Source organism: Xiphias gladius, chromosome 15 (genome assembly GCF_016859285.1).
Source record: "Xiphias gladius isolate SHS-SW01 ecotype Sanya breed wild chromosome 15, ASM1685928v1, whole genome shotgun sequence".
Classification (NCBI taxonomy): Eukaryota; Metazoa; Chordata; class Actinopteri; order Istiophoriformes; family Xiphiidae; genus Xiphias; species Xiphias gladius.
The window spans coordinates 18,173,076-18,186,732 of record NC_053414.1 but is presented as its reverse complement, the minus strand read 5'-3'; the positions used below and the strand labels follow the sequence as shown (position 1 = coordinate 18,186,732).

At 40.5% G+C, this 13,657-nt stretch overlaps 1 protein-coding gene across 1 annotated transcript in view; it reads right to left on the bottom strand.

The window, feature by feature from the left end:
• ptprdb (protein tyrosine phosphatase receptor type Db) overlaps positions 1-13,657 on the bottom strand; it is a 93,193-nt gene that overhangs the window by 28,605 nt on the left and 50,931 nt on the right. Inside the window, exons 7-17 of the mRNA XM_040146910.1 lie at positions 9,721-9,831; positions 8,637-8,648; positions 7,831-8,100; positions 6,785-6,894; positions 4,991-5,188; positions 4,490-4,615; positions 4,181-4,328; positions 3,813-3,958; positions 3,448-3,592; positions 2,239-2,541; positions 835-1,028 (exon numbers count right to left, since the gene is read on the bottom strand). Of these exons, the coding sequence (XP_040002844.1) occupies positions 835-1,028; positions 2,239-2,541; positions 3,448-3,592; positions 3,813-3,958; positions 4,181-4,328; positions 4,490-4,615; positions 4,991-5,188; positions 6,785-6,894; positions 7,831-8,100; positions 8,637-8,648; positions 9,721-9,831 (1,763 nt within the window). The remainder of the gene's footprint in view (positions 1-834; positions 1,029-2,238; positions 2,542-3,447; positions 3,593-3,812; positions 3,959-4,180; positions 4,329-4,489; positions 4,616-4,990; positions 5,189-6,784; positions 6,895-7,830; positions 8,101-8,636; positions 8,649-9,720; positions 9,832-13,657) is intronic.

Sequence of the window (13,657 nt, the reverse complement as noted above, 5' to 3'; positions counted from 1 at the left end):
GGAATAGTTTGACATTTTGGGAAATATTTTTATTCTCTCTCTTGCAAAGAGTTAGATGAGAGGATTAATCTCACTTTCATGTTTGTATTGCTACATGTGAAGCTACAGCCAGCAGCTGGTTAGCTGGTTAGCATAAAGACTAGAAACAGCGTCAGTACCAAGAATGAAGTGTAAAAACTGTTTGATTAAACAAACGAGATATTACGTGTTAATGAGTGAGCTTTAGAGGTGCTGGTAACCTGATTTCTCTTACCTTCGAGTAGAGTCAGGCTAGCTGTTCTCTCTTGTTTCCAGTCTTTATGCTAGACTAAGCTAACAGGCTACCGGCTGTAGCTAACAGACAGATATGAGAGTATTGATCTTCTCATCTAACTCTCAACAAATGTGGAAACATTCCTTTAAACAGAAGAAGGTTTCTGCTCAGTTTACTTATTTATTCGGTGGTCATTCATCATTCATAATTATTTTTAGCACAGTCATGTGTCACAAAAAAAGATGATATGAAAGCGGTGACAGATTGCTGCGACAGATTGCTGCATTGTTTGTTGTGCAGTTTTACAGAGAGAGAACAAAATGTTTATCTTATCTACAGTAATAACCAGATGGTCACACGCTCTCATCTGAAAAATATATCCAAATAAGCGCATGTGTTGGAGCAAACTCATAATTTCTTTTAAGCTTTAGTCAAACTACAATTCACAATTAACATCACTGTATAATAAAATAAATGGTGCGCACATAAAATATGGCCTACGTATTATTAAGCATTCATAAAACAGTCCCTTACACAGTTAGTTTGATTATAAGGTGTTAGAGAGTATATGTTAGTGTTACCTGCGAGTCCTCTATGAGGATGTCCTTGATGAAGGGCTGACCCTGAGGCTCGCCGTAGTTCATCCTTACGTAGTGGACTTGGTAGCCTCTGATCTGACCGTGCTGCCGTTCGGGCGACGGTGCTCGCCATTTCACCCTAATGGCCGAGGCGTTCACAGTCTCTGCCTCCACCCCCCGTGGAGGACCACTTGGAACTAAAAATGCATTTTGGGATAGAGGTCAAGGGTCACAGATGATGGGCACTCAAACCTCTCAAGTAAAGGCCTTCACTTTAGTGAGGTTTTTTCTAATCAAAAATAGATTGGTTTTAGGGGCAGATAAAAAGCTGAAAAAATTAAAAAAATACAACCCTCCAAAAAGTCTAAAACTGCTCTGATGTCTTGGAAAAAAAAGTAAAAATAGTAAAAAATGAGAGTGCTTGAGGAAAAACATGGAGGAAAAAAGCAGTGGAGGATAAGAAGCAAATGTAGAGAAAGATAAGAATGGCAGATAGAGAAGGATTTCTTGCCAGGGGCAGATTAACAGTGGCAGGCAGTCAAAGAGAAAATACTGTTATCAAAAAAAACGTCTCTCGTGCTGCCAAGAACTACACTTCTCCCAAAAAGAAAAAAAAATTACTGAAAGGAAAAAAAGTCCAGCCATCTCTTGCTATCTGACTGACCCACGCATAAGCACTCTTAAGAAAGCTGGAGTCAGAGAAATTTATTAGATTGGGAAAATGGGATATTAAGCATGAATATCAAAAAATATAAATTAAAATATTACAGATTGCTATAGGCACAATAAAATACATTGATTAAAAGTTGGCTAAAAGATATTCAAATAGTTGTCAAGAAATTGGAATTGGAGGGGAGTTGGAAGGGCAGACGGTCAGTAAGAAAAGCCAAGGTGAGGAAAGGTCAAGCTACAGCTATAGCCAAAGGGTTTGCTTTGGTATTGTTAGTGGGGAATATATTTATCCGAAGACAGGGAAATCCCTACCACCCCTTTTGCCAAAAAACAGGGGATTTTAGAAGAAAGGGGAAAGTGCGGGAAAAAAGAGGATAAAAATGGCTGCTGGGTAAAAAAAAAAAAGGTTACAAGAGAAAGCAACGGTGAGGGACTAGCGAGAGGAGATTTCCAGACTGTTCTGCCAGTTATGAAGGAATAAAGGAGATGTTTTCCAGACTGGAAGGTCTGAAAATGGTTCTTAAATGCATCATCCGTTTAGACTGCAGCTAAAGGATACACAAAATGCTTTAACTGGCCAGTGGAAGAAGCTTGCTGTTAGTTTAGATTTCTTTGAGCTCATTAGTGCTATGTCAGTGAATAAAAGGTAACCATTGTTAGTGGGGCAGACTATCTTAAGACAGACATGGGCAGGGGAGGCGGTGGGTGTGGGTGGAGGTTTGTTTTGGAACATACCATCCTCCTCCGTGCGGATAAGCAGCTGTAAACTTTCTGGTCCGTCCCCAGCTTCCGTCTGTGCTCGTACCGTTATGCCATACTCAGTCCATTTCTCCAGGTTTTCCAGGAGATAGGGAGAACTTTCCGTTTGAATTCCATCAATTCTTTTAGACGTTTTGTTGCCCTCTGTAGTAGAGTACTGGATGGTGTATCCTGTAATGATGCCATTCTGAAACTCCAGAGGAGGTGGAGCCCAACTTACCAGGATGCTGGTAGAACTGGGACTGGTGCATGTGATGTCCTGGGGAGGTGCTGAAGGAACTGATTGGCCAGTTTTGAGGAAGCACAGTAGGGGTTGTTTAGGTAAATGTTATTTGGTTGTGTGTGCAAGTTGTTATTGGTGGGTGGAGAGGTGAGGGAGTGAGGTTTGCAGTGGAGGAATGGGGATGAAATTGAGCAGACGAGAGACAGAGAACAAAAGACAAAGAAACATAAAATGAAAACAAAACACTGTAGAACTGAAACTCGTACGAAAAATGACCTTGTGACTAGAAAGTAAGATGGCTGAACAAAGATACTGAATGATTGGTGTCAACTTCTGTTTTGGTAGAAATGCTTGATTAATGAAAACGAGTGAATGACTTAAAAGAGATGCAACACAAAAACACTGACTAGACCTTTAACACACAAACATACCTTCCCATAACTTACTTGTCCTTACAGCCTACCCAAGCCTCTGCGCTTGATCCATGATGGAGTTCTCATCATCTATATCTACAAACCTCTGGCTCCTTACCTTGTATTTATTGAATCTCTTACAGACCTCAGGTTAATTGCCAACAAATGAAGTATTGCTACCAGTCACAATTAGTTGTTTGCTTAATATTTGCTGAAAAACCTTTTCGGATTGTATGTTCTGGAAATCAGTTATCTGGTGCTTTATTTGTTGATATATCAAATCTGAGGTCAGTTAAGGTCTGGATTCATGACGGCCCCTTTTGTGACAATGCAAAAAAGCAAAAATGCAACACCCAAATGTTTTTACAAAATACTGTTTATAACGTCCAAATTTATGATGGTCAAATCTTGCATTACATATGTACATATGTATGTGGTTCAGTTTTTGTGTCAGTTCCATTTTTGCATTGTCATAATTGAAGCCTTTCTCTCTCTCAAACATACTACACACAAACGCTCACACACAGCATTGTGTGCGGTTGGACCTACGCGTCTGTGGTGTGTCAATGGACACTTCGTTGGTATACGCCCCGATTCCGTGCTTGCTCCTGGCAGCCAGCTGGAAGGTGTAGGTTGAGAAAGGCTTCAAGTTCTTCAACAAGTAGGAGGTTGTGGGCTCAAAGCTCATTTTCTTCTAAAGGGACGTGAAGACAGTAGAACGGAAAAGAAAAAAAAGAAAAAGGTTGCATTACCTATCACCTACAGGGTGTCTAAAAAAAACAGCATGGATATTTCAGTTTACTTTTAATATCGACATCAATTCATCTTCTGTGTGGACCTGTCCTTTAATCTGCTATCATCTATCTGACCATACATAAATCTATCAGTCCAGCAGTCCCTCCCTTCATTCTCACCTCTTCTGTGTCGTCAGCTCGTCGGTAGACCAGTTCATATCCTGTGATCTGGTTGTCAGGGCCGCCCTGGGGTGGCGCCACCCAGGACAAGAGGATACTTGTCTCAGACTTGGCCTCACCCTTAAATTCTGAAGGTTGGGATGGAACTAAAGAGTTGCAGAAAACCAGGATTAGCAAAAAGATAAGTACGACCACATATGTATTTTCTTTCTTTTACTCTTGTAGATGCCATTTGGTTGACTTTACTTTTAATATTCTTACAGGCCAAAGAGTGCACACATTTTCAGTGTAGCATCGTATACCTGTCAAACATGTGCACACACACACAAAACCTGACATTCTTTTCCCGCTTCCTGGTTTATTTTTACCTCCAGTCTTGGCTATAATCTGGAGGTCCTGGGACAGGGGTCCATCTCCTACAGAGGTGAAGGCCAGCACTCTGATGTAATAAGTCTTGTTAGGAGTCAAACCCTGGATGGTGATGAAGTTGGCGCTGCGCACCATCTGCTTCTCCCACTGCACGTCACAAACACACAGTACAATCCATGAATGCAAGTCGACAAATGGATGCAAATTCATGTATTAGATAAACGCAGACAACACCAATTATCAGTCAACTTTTTTAAATAAAAAATAACAACAAAATTAACTGAAACGAAGCACACACAGGTACAAACCTGGTTGACTGGCAGAGTGTTGTCTGAGGTGTAATACACTCTGTAACCAACCACCTGTCCATTAGGTTCCTCTGGTTCATCCCAGTGGATGATTGCTGTTGTTGTGCTCAGCATACGACCTCTGACCTACAGGGCAAATAGGAAGAACTTCAACAACACTGCGCTGGGATAAAATGTACTGCATTTCTGATGGAGAAAGTTTTGTTGAAAGAAGTTGGGTTATTTTTTTGTGAACTTAAAGCAACGTCAGGCCAGCATTTCAAAATTACACACTGAAATCAGTATTTATGTAACACACTGCACTGTCACTCAAAATAAAAGGCAGCTAATTATATTGTATAACAGCCAAGCTTGAGATGATCTATGAGAAAACAATTATAAAAGATTAAAGCGCTGAACAATAAAGGCAACTTGTTTTTCAAAACTGCATCTTTGAAAACCACATTTTTAATAATATACTGTGAAAACCTCAGCTTTGTCAAATCAAGGCATAATCCATACCTGTCGAGGAGGAGAGGAAGGGGCCTGCTCGGCTGTGCGAGCCTCCACCACCTCACTGGAGGGGCCCTGGCCAATGGTGTTAACGGCTGCCACCCGAAAGTCGTAGTGGGAGTAAGGGCTAAGTCCACCCACGCTGTACCGCGTCGTGGCGATGCCATCAATCTCTTTATAGGGATCATCGGAGCCTTTGGCACGGTGCTGGAGAGGAAAAGGGAAGGGAGAGGGAGAATATATTGATTTAAAGCTGCATTAGACATCCTTGTACAGAGGAAGCTCTATGTATAGCTCTCTTTACAGACGGGGGACAAATTAAAGGAAAAAACCAATATAAGGTGTCTTAGTAAGGTGTTGGGCCACCATCTGCCACCACAACAGCTTTACTGCACCTTGGCGGTGATTCTACAAGTCTCTGGACTCTACTGGAACGATGGACAGCATTCTTCCAAAAGATATTCCCTCATTTGGTGTTTTGATGATGGTGGTGGAGAACACTAAAACATCTAACACGTCGGTTCAAAATCTCCCGTAGGTGTTCATTTGGGTTGAGATCTGGTGACTGTGAAGGCCATAGCATATGATTCAGATCATTTTCATACTCATCAACAGAGCCTCCGGATCCCCTCACTGTAAGGGTCAAGCATTCAAGCCTCTACCGTTCTCTTGGTGTACGCCACAATTGCACTCGCCCACTTGTTGAGAATATGATGAAGGATGACTCAACTGACCATATCAATTTTTTCCAATCTCTGTAGACCATTGGTTTTTTGCACCACTGAATTCTCAAATGTTTATTCATATTTGTATTGAGGCATTTATGCACTAGAACCCTACTATAATATTCCTTTCTATCTAATTGTTGACGGACTGTTCTTGCTGACACAATCTGATCACGTCCTGTATTGACATTTTCAGTCACCTGAGGAAGAGCTGCTCTTCTGTTTTTCCTTACATATCGCACTAATGCATCACTGTCATCAAATGTGCGTTGTTTCTGACCCTATTTACTGACGTCTTTCCTATAGCTCTAAATGCAGATGTCAATTTAGTCACTGTTTCTATTGAAACACGAGCCAGTTGAGCAGTCTTTGTGACTCAAGCTCCTGCCATTCGTGAACCCATTTTCAAAGTGACTTAGATCTTTTCCTCTTGCTATCTTGATATGAAATCAGAATCAACTGGGCCTACTCAGCATCTTTATAGATGTCACGGAGCATGACTGGATGTTAACTGCTTAATTGTTCCATGCAGTGCACCTGTGTGGAAGCATCTGCATTCGTTACTTTTCTCCATTCATTTATTCAGGTTTTCCTTTAATTTTTCACCCATCTATATATACAAGGAGAGTTACATCAATAAACTCAAAACACCATGCTCTTGTTTATTTTACAAATTGATGCCAAAACATACACAAAATAAGAGAGACCACATATCTAATGCAGGTGTCCTGGTTTTTGTGAGTGAAGTATTCAGTCACGGCGGTTTAAGCAGTTCATGTTTCAGTCTTACACTTCAATTCATTACTCCTTTTGGAGTACTCACAAGACACAAGAATTTGATTTGAGCAATTTGGGTATTTTAATTACTATCAGTAGAGACAAGAGGCTCTTTTCTTTTGCAGCCCTACTTAGTGATTTCAGCTGTTAATCACAGTTTATGTTCATTTGAAAATGTAGTGCAGCTTTAGCCCTTAAGTTTTGTGTCTCAGAAACCTGTGTGCACACGCAGTATTGCTGTTCCGTAAGTAGTGCATGGGTAAGAGCAAAATATGTATGTGCTTGTGTGTCTGTCACACACCTGTATGATATAGTAGGAGACAGGTTCAGGATTGCCAGAATCCCAGGTGAGTGTGATGCTTGTTGCAGTTCTCTCCGTCACCACAGGGGTGCCAGGAGCCTTCGGCAGAGCTAAGAGGGCGAAAGAGAGAGAGAAATATCATGCACTATCCCTTTATAATTTGGAAAAAAAAAACATTCAAAGTTTGGAAGTTTAAACTTTAAACTGATTGAAAAAGCTGGAAACAATTTAATGATGACACCAGCACAGAATCAGATTGATGCCATGACCATTATCTATATAAAACAATTAAAAGTCCTGAAAAACAATTATGAACTAAATTAGTTCGACCACTGGACAAAACAAATCCTGTCAGTTCAAAAACGTGTTATCTGTCACTTCAAAGAGAGTTTTTAACTCGCCACATATTTAATCCAAATTAAAAACCGTGTATACTGACAAACTAAATACAGACTTTGTGATAACATCGAAATGGGTCATCGTAGAAAATAGCAGCCAGAGAAAAATGATTCTATGGCCAGAGTGAAACATAAAAAGTGGAGGCAGCAGACCCTTTTCTTATAGAATTCCTAAAAGATTATTTAAATATTAAAATTTGCCAAAATACATAACAACGAAAGACTAAAAATCTTTCATTCCCTTCCATTCCAACAGAATTTAGAAGGAGTGTTTCTTCTTTATTTTAATATATTGTAACCGACAGAATTTTCCTTATTCTTCCTTGGAGTATTTCTCGCTTTATTTAAGCATTATTTACTCTGTTTATTTATAGATTCAGCATATATGTTTATAATTAGAGCACGCATGTAAGAGAATTACTTTATTTACTTGTCTTCCTTTTTATTTCTTTTGTGATGGAAATTTTCTGTTAATGGTACTACACATCAAGTGCTAATTCACAGACAGAAAGCACTGTGGTATTGAATAAAGTCATAAGTAAAGTCTCACTTGAGGCAAGGTCAAACCATCACTTCCTCTCTTGTTCACATGTTCTCCTCTCCTCAGCCAAAAGCCTCCTCATATACAGTACATGGTGACGAACCCACCTTTCACAATAATCTGTGCCACCGCCTCAATCACACCAAGTGTCGACATGGCGACACACGTGTAATTGTTGGACTGGCGTACGTCTGTCAGCTCCAGGACGTTCCGGCCGATGGGCATGTCATCCTCGGGCGTCAGGTCTTCTGCTCCCAGCATCCACTTCACGTAGGGCATGGGCGAGCCCACTGCCACGCATGTGATGTTGACGTTCCCCCCTGGCATGATCTCGCTGTCCGCTGGGGGGATGGAGAAGCGAGGGGGGACACGACGCACTGGACCAAATAGCAATGAAAGCAGGAAGGCAGACGAAAAAAAATAGATGATTAGAAAATTCATGACAGTGTTGTTCAGTAAAGTGCAGTACAGTAGATGACAATCTGGGTCTATACGCTGTAGGATGATTGTTTTTTGTTGTGCCATGTGCTCTGAGATGAAGTTTTATGGTATTCAAAGTAGACTGCAAGCGTTCAGACAGTCTGATACATCACCACCAGGGCGGATGTGATATCAAAATGTTTTATTCATGGTTTTTTTATGTGCGCTCCATTAAATATTTTATGAACTGAAACACAAAAGATTCTCACAAAAAATCCTCACAGCAAACACACATGCATTCACAGGTAAAAAAGACAAAAGAAGAACACAGGGTACAGTATATCTCAAAGGAGCAATCTGAACAGGCAGGTTTAAACCTTCAGTACTGCACATAAAACAGCCAAGACACACAAACACAAATGGCAGTTTAATGGAAGAAAAGAAAATACTCGGGAGAGACTCAAAAGAGCCACACAGTCGTTACAGTACCAACCTTCTCGCAGCTCTGCAGAGGGAGGTAGGACATAGCGCGACGGGAGGAGGAGGAGGAGGAGGAGGGAAAATCAGAGAGGAGACAGGAGACAGGGAGAGAAAACAAGTTAGACAAAGGAGCATGGCAAGGTGTCAACAGACAGAGGGAAAGCCAAAGAGAAAAGGGAAGAATGAGAGAGAAAGAAATGAGGAGAAGAAAGAGAAAAAAGCAGAGGCCATAAATGGCCCGAGTGTTGGTGAAAGCCAACTGCCGGCTGTCTCCATTGACTGCCTGTCAAACACTCACTGAGCAGCACCGCAATACTTTACTGGCCCTGCAAGCACTGTTAGATGCACATCACTGACTCTGTGCGATTTGTGTGTGTGTCTCTCTCTCTCTCTATTTAGATGTATTTATTTTAGTGTATGACATAGATGTGTGTGTTTTTGCACGTGCATCCGGCCGTGTGTGTGTGTTTTTGTTTCGTATCCCCAGGAGCAATGTTGTAGTCAGAAAATCGTGCTACTCTGTTTAAAGGTTTTATTCTTCTTCTTCTTTTTTTGGAGGGGTTGGGGGGGTGGCAGACAACAGAGCAAAATGCCCCAGGAATAAAAATGTCTTTAAGATTCAAACATTTGGTGGGTACGAGTGTGTCTGTGTGTGTGAGTGTGTTTCTGTGTGTTGAAGGAAACAGTGCCTGAGGAGGTGAGATGCCTGTCAGATCTGGGGAGAAACACAAGTCTTAACCAGACAATGATTTGGTTTTTCTCTAAGGTCTAAAGGCTGAGAAGGGAGGGCAGAGAGATTAATAGCCTGAGTGAAACATTCAGCCCAGCCTTAACTTGATGTAAAGGAGCTCTCATTTTAAAGCCATCCTGTTTTATGACTCTAGAGATAAAGAATTATACAACACAGAAAGTTTTGTTGCATCATGTCACATTAATATGATAAATTCAAATTCCTAACAGAAGATGTCTATGTAAAAAATGTATGAATATCCTTTTTGAAAAGACGCCCCAGACTGCACATTCATTACCAATATGATCCTTAAATCTAAGTGCTCTAATTGGACTGGCTGGTGGCTGGTTTTTTATCCCCCTCTTACCTCTGACATAGAGATTAGCTGGGGTGGAATAGCGTGTCCCATCGCTATTGGTGGCAACACACTCATACTTCCCCTGGTCTGACTCCTCGCTCATCTCTATCTGGAGGGCACCTAGATGGATGGAGGGATGGAGAGGAATAGTAGAAGATAGAGAAAAAGTCACACAGAAAGGTAGAGAGGAAGAAAGAGCAATCACACAAAACTGGACGACTTCAGATAGCTGGGTATAGTACATAAATATATCAACATATTAAAGGTAAAAACTGGAGAGAGGGTAAATGAATCTGAGTTTTCAGCAAAAACAAGTTGAAGTCTATATGAAGAACAAGGGGCTAAAAAGGGAGCCAAGTCTATAGGGAGACATTAACGATTTTCTACCACTGTCAGCAAGACTCAGCCTAAAATAGGGGTCAGCTTCCTGATTTAGAAATGGGAAGACAAAAAAAAAACAAAAAAAAAAAAAAAAAACACTGATACAAAGCCTACAAAAACGGAGAATGTAGTCTTCATGCAAGCCAGAAACAAATAAACCAAGCAGCCAAAATGTGAAGAAATCCAGTCACAAATACAGTATTTTGAAAATTCTTTGCTGAAAATTGAGATACAGTTAAATTAGGGAGCAAATCATGTTGCAGGTTTCAAGGATAAAATTTGATAAAGATATTGCCATGGCAATAAGACATCCCCAACCCTTTCGGATCCACCAATGGGATCAGGAATGTGATGTCATTTTAAAACACACCCAATAAGGAGGTAAAGACATCAACCGACCTCCATCACGGCCAACAAATTAAAAAAAAAGGAACGACATACGCAAAGCCTTGGGAAGGGACCGATGCTTTCTCGCTCCCTGAAAATAGAAAAACTGTCAAAAAAGTCAACCAGTGGTTTTTCAAAGATGGTGTGGTAAGGCAAAAAAGCGCCCATAAAAACTTTATCAAAAAAGTGGTTGTTTGGGGCTTTTTATTGGTAATGAGAGAGAAAAGAGAAAATAATGGTAAAAAACCATGAAGAAATGTGCGTGTGTGTGTGAGCAGATTTGTGTGTTAATGTGTATGTGTATGAGCACACTAATGTCTGCAAGTGTGTCTGAGTCTTCGCCATCTGGACTTTTCAGGCTGAGCGAATAACAGCTGGGAGGGAAAACAAAACTGGGACGTTTGATTGGGCAAATATAGACAAGGTAGAAGGAGAGGCTGGGCCAAGCTTAGGTCAAGACCCAAAAAAGGAAAAAGAAAAGAAAAACAGGTCATTAAAAAAATTAAAAGAGCAAACAAACAGAGGTAAAAATGATAGTATGCTTTGTTACCTCAAACTAAGCAACAAAAAAGCCAAAACAAGTTGTAAACACACCATACTTAAGACTGGAAACAAAGAATATGTAAAAAGCTAAATGATGTTAAACTGATGAATACAAAAGAGAGATCACAATATGGTGAGAAAGGAAGCAATGGATTTCTGTGTTATTGAATGAAGGTTGAGGCTGAGATGGAAAAATGAAAGGATGAAGAGAGGATGAAAGATGAGAAGAGGGGAGGTGATTAAAAGTCATAGTATAATGAATTGCTTGCTCAATTCCAATTCCCCTCTCGTGCCTACTGCAGATATGAAGCAGCTGGATGGATATGACCAATATGGCAGAGTCTTGAGTCTTTTGGACTAAATCCATATTGATTAGGCCATCCAGAGCTGCTTTTTAAGATCTGTGAGACAAGCAGGAACCAGGGGTTGAAAAGGAATCGGGCCACTGTGTCATGTTGGTCCTCCCAGCAGTCTTACCTCGTATGGGCGTGCCACCTGATTGGGCAATGAATGCACGAGATTAGAGAAGGAGAAGAAGAAGAAAATGTTAGTACCACAGAAGGAGAAGGGAATACGGGAGGGAGGGACTTGGGGTGGGGGGTGGGGGGAGGAGAAGAATCAAATTAGAGAGAAAGATTCAAAATATAGATCCTTAGAGAGTGAGAGGAAGAAGAGGCATAAAAGGAAAGACTGAATAAATAAAGACAGAATAAGCCTGAGAAGAGAAAGACAGATACTAGAGAGTCAGAGTGACAGACAGTGACAGAGCTATAAGGAGATGGGTTATTGATTTGACTTCATTGACTTGCAGCAGGGGGAGATGTGGTTTTAGGAGTAGGGTAGTGTCTGCAGTCCTCTCGGCTAGGTCTCTAAGAGGTGGACTGGGACTGTAAGTAACTTAACTGCCCTGAGTCTTAACCTGCTCTCGTCCTCCATGTAGATCAAAACAAGGTGTAATCCTACTAGTAGAATAGTGTGTCGATTATAGTACTTAAACATATTTTACTATAGATTGTGTAAATGATCCTAAAGGAAAAATCCACCCTCCAACGCTTAAACACTTTTTAAAAAATTGACATTGTCCCTAAACTATATTTGTATCGATTTGTTTTTTGTTTTCTGGTGTTGTATTTTTTTTCTAAATCTCCCAGGCAACTGGCAAAAGGTTGACAATGTGACATCAACTCAAGATCCTTCCATCGTGGCCACTGTCTGACAGCAGAGAAATAGCCAACAATTAAAAACATCAGCAGTAAATGTCAAGCGGATTTCTCAGCCCCTAAGCATCAAAGAGCAAGGATGTGTTTGTGGACTCAATATCTTGAATGGACAGTCAGTAGTCAAACTCTGAGAGGTCCATTGTAGAAGTGGATGGAGACACTAAACAACCATCCAGAATGCAGCGCAGCCACAAGAAATGTTGTGTTTGGTGTTGGGCTGCAAAACAAATTTATAAATATTTTACAATTAACACTTGAAACGATGAAGGTACTTGCAAATGACAAGTTAATAGAAAACCTAAACCATGCCTTGGGGTCTTTTACCTACCATTTATTTTCATTATTGTTTGATCTGCCAGTTATTTTCCCAGTTGATCATTTGGCCAATAATATGTCAGAGAGTAGTTAAGATTGATCACAGTTTACCAGAGCCCAATGTGATGCCTTCAAATTGTAAACAAAATTGCTTGCTTCTTCAAACAAACATGGAAAAACTCAAAAAATACAAATTTTACAAAGGTATAAAACAGAGAAAAGCAGCAATTCCTCACATTGAAGAAGCTGGAACCAGAGACTATTTGGTGTATTTGCTTGAAAAAATATTTAAATGATTCATTGACTATCAAATTTGTTTTCAAACTAATTTTCTGTCATTGACTAATCGATTAATCAATTAATCACTTCAGCTTTAAGAGGTGAGAGTCTTACTTTGGCTCCAAGGAAAAGATCTAAGCTATAGTGAACACACACTTGATTCATGTATAGATGTACTGTATATCCCGGGCATGTTCTCTATAGGAAAAGAAGGAATCACTGACAAAGTGAATGTAGCCAAAGAAATGGAAATCACAGCACTGTATGGCAAAATGATCAAATATCACAAAAATGATTTACAGCATATAACTGTGTAAGAGAATTGAAGAGTGGATTTTCTGAACTACTATACCTTGTCTAGCTCTATTACACTCATGTTAAAAAACTGCGCGTGTCCACAACCAGACCACTATTTCTACACTACGGTAACCAAGTTTAGTAATTACACTACTATACTCTACAGTCAACGTCTACAAGTCTGAAACCTGGTAGCTATTGATTTCCTTACAGTGGCTCCACCAGAGGCCTACCTACCAGCTGTCTACAGTTGATGGCTTATTGACTGGTAACTCTATACAGCAGAGCGGACAGAGTAAGTGGGTGAGTGAATGACAGAGTGGGTGAGTGGGTGAGTGAGTGAGGGACAGAATAACTGAATAAGTGAGGAGTGGAAAAGTAAATAGGTGAGTGTGAGGAGAAGGTTATTGTAGTTCTTTGGGTGTGGAAAGGCTGCAGGTGCACAGGTGAGGGTGAGGCCAACTACCTGAAGAGTGACAGAGATGTGTGTTAGTGTTGGTACGTGTATGCATGTCCCTGTGTGT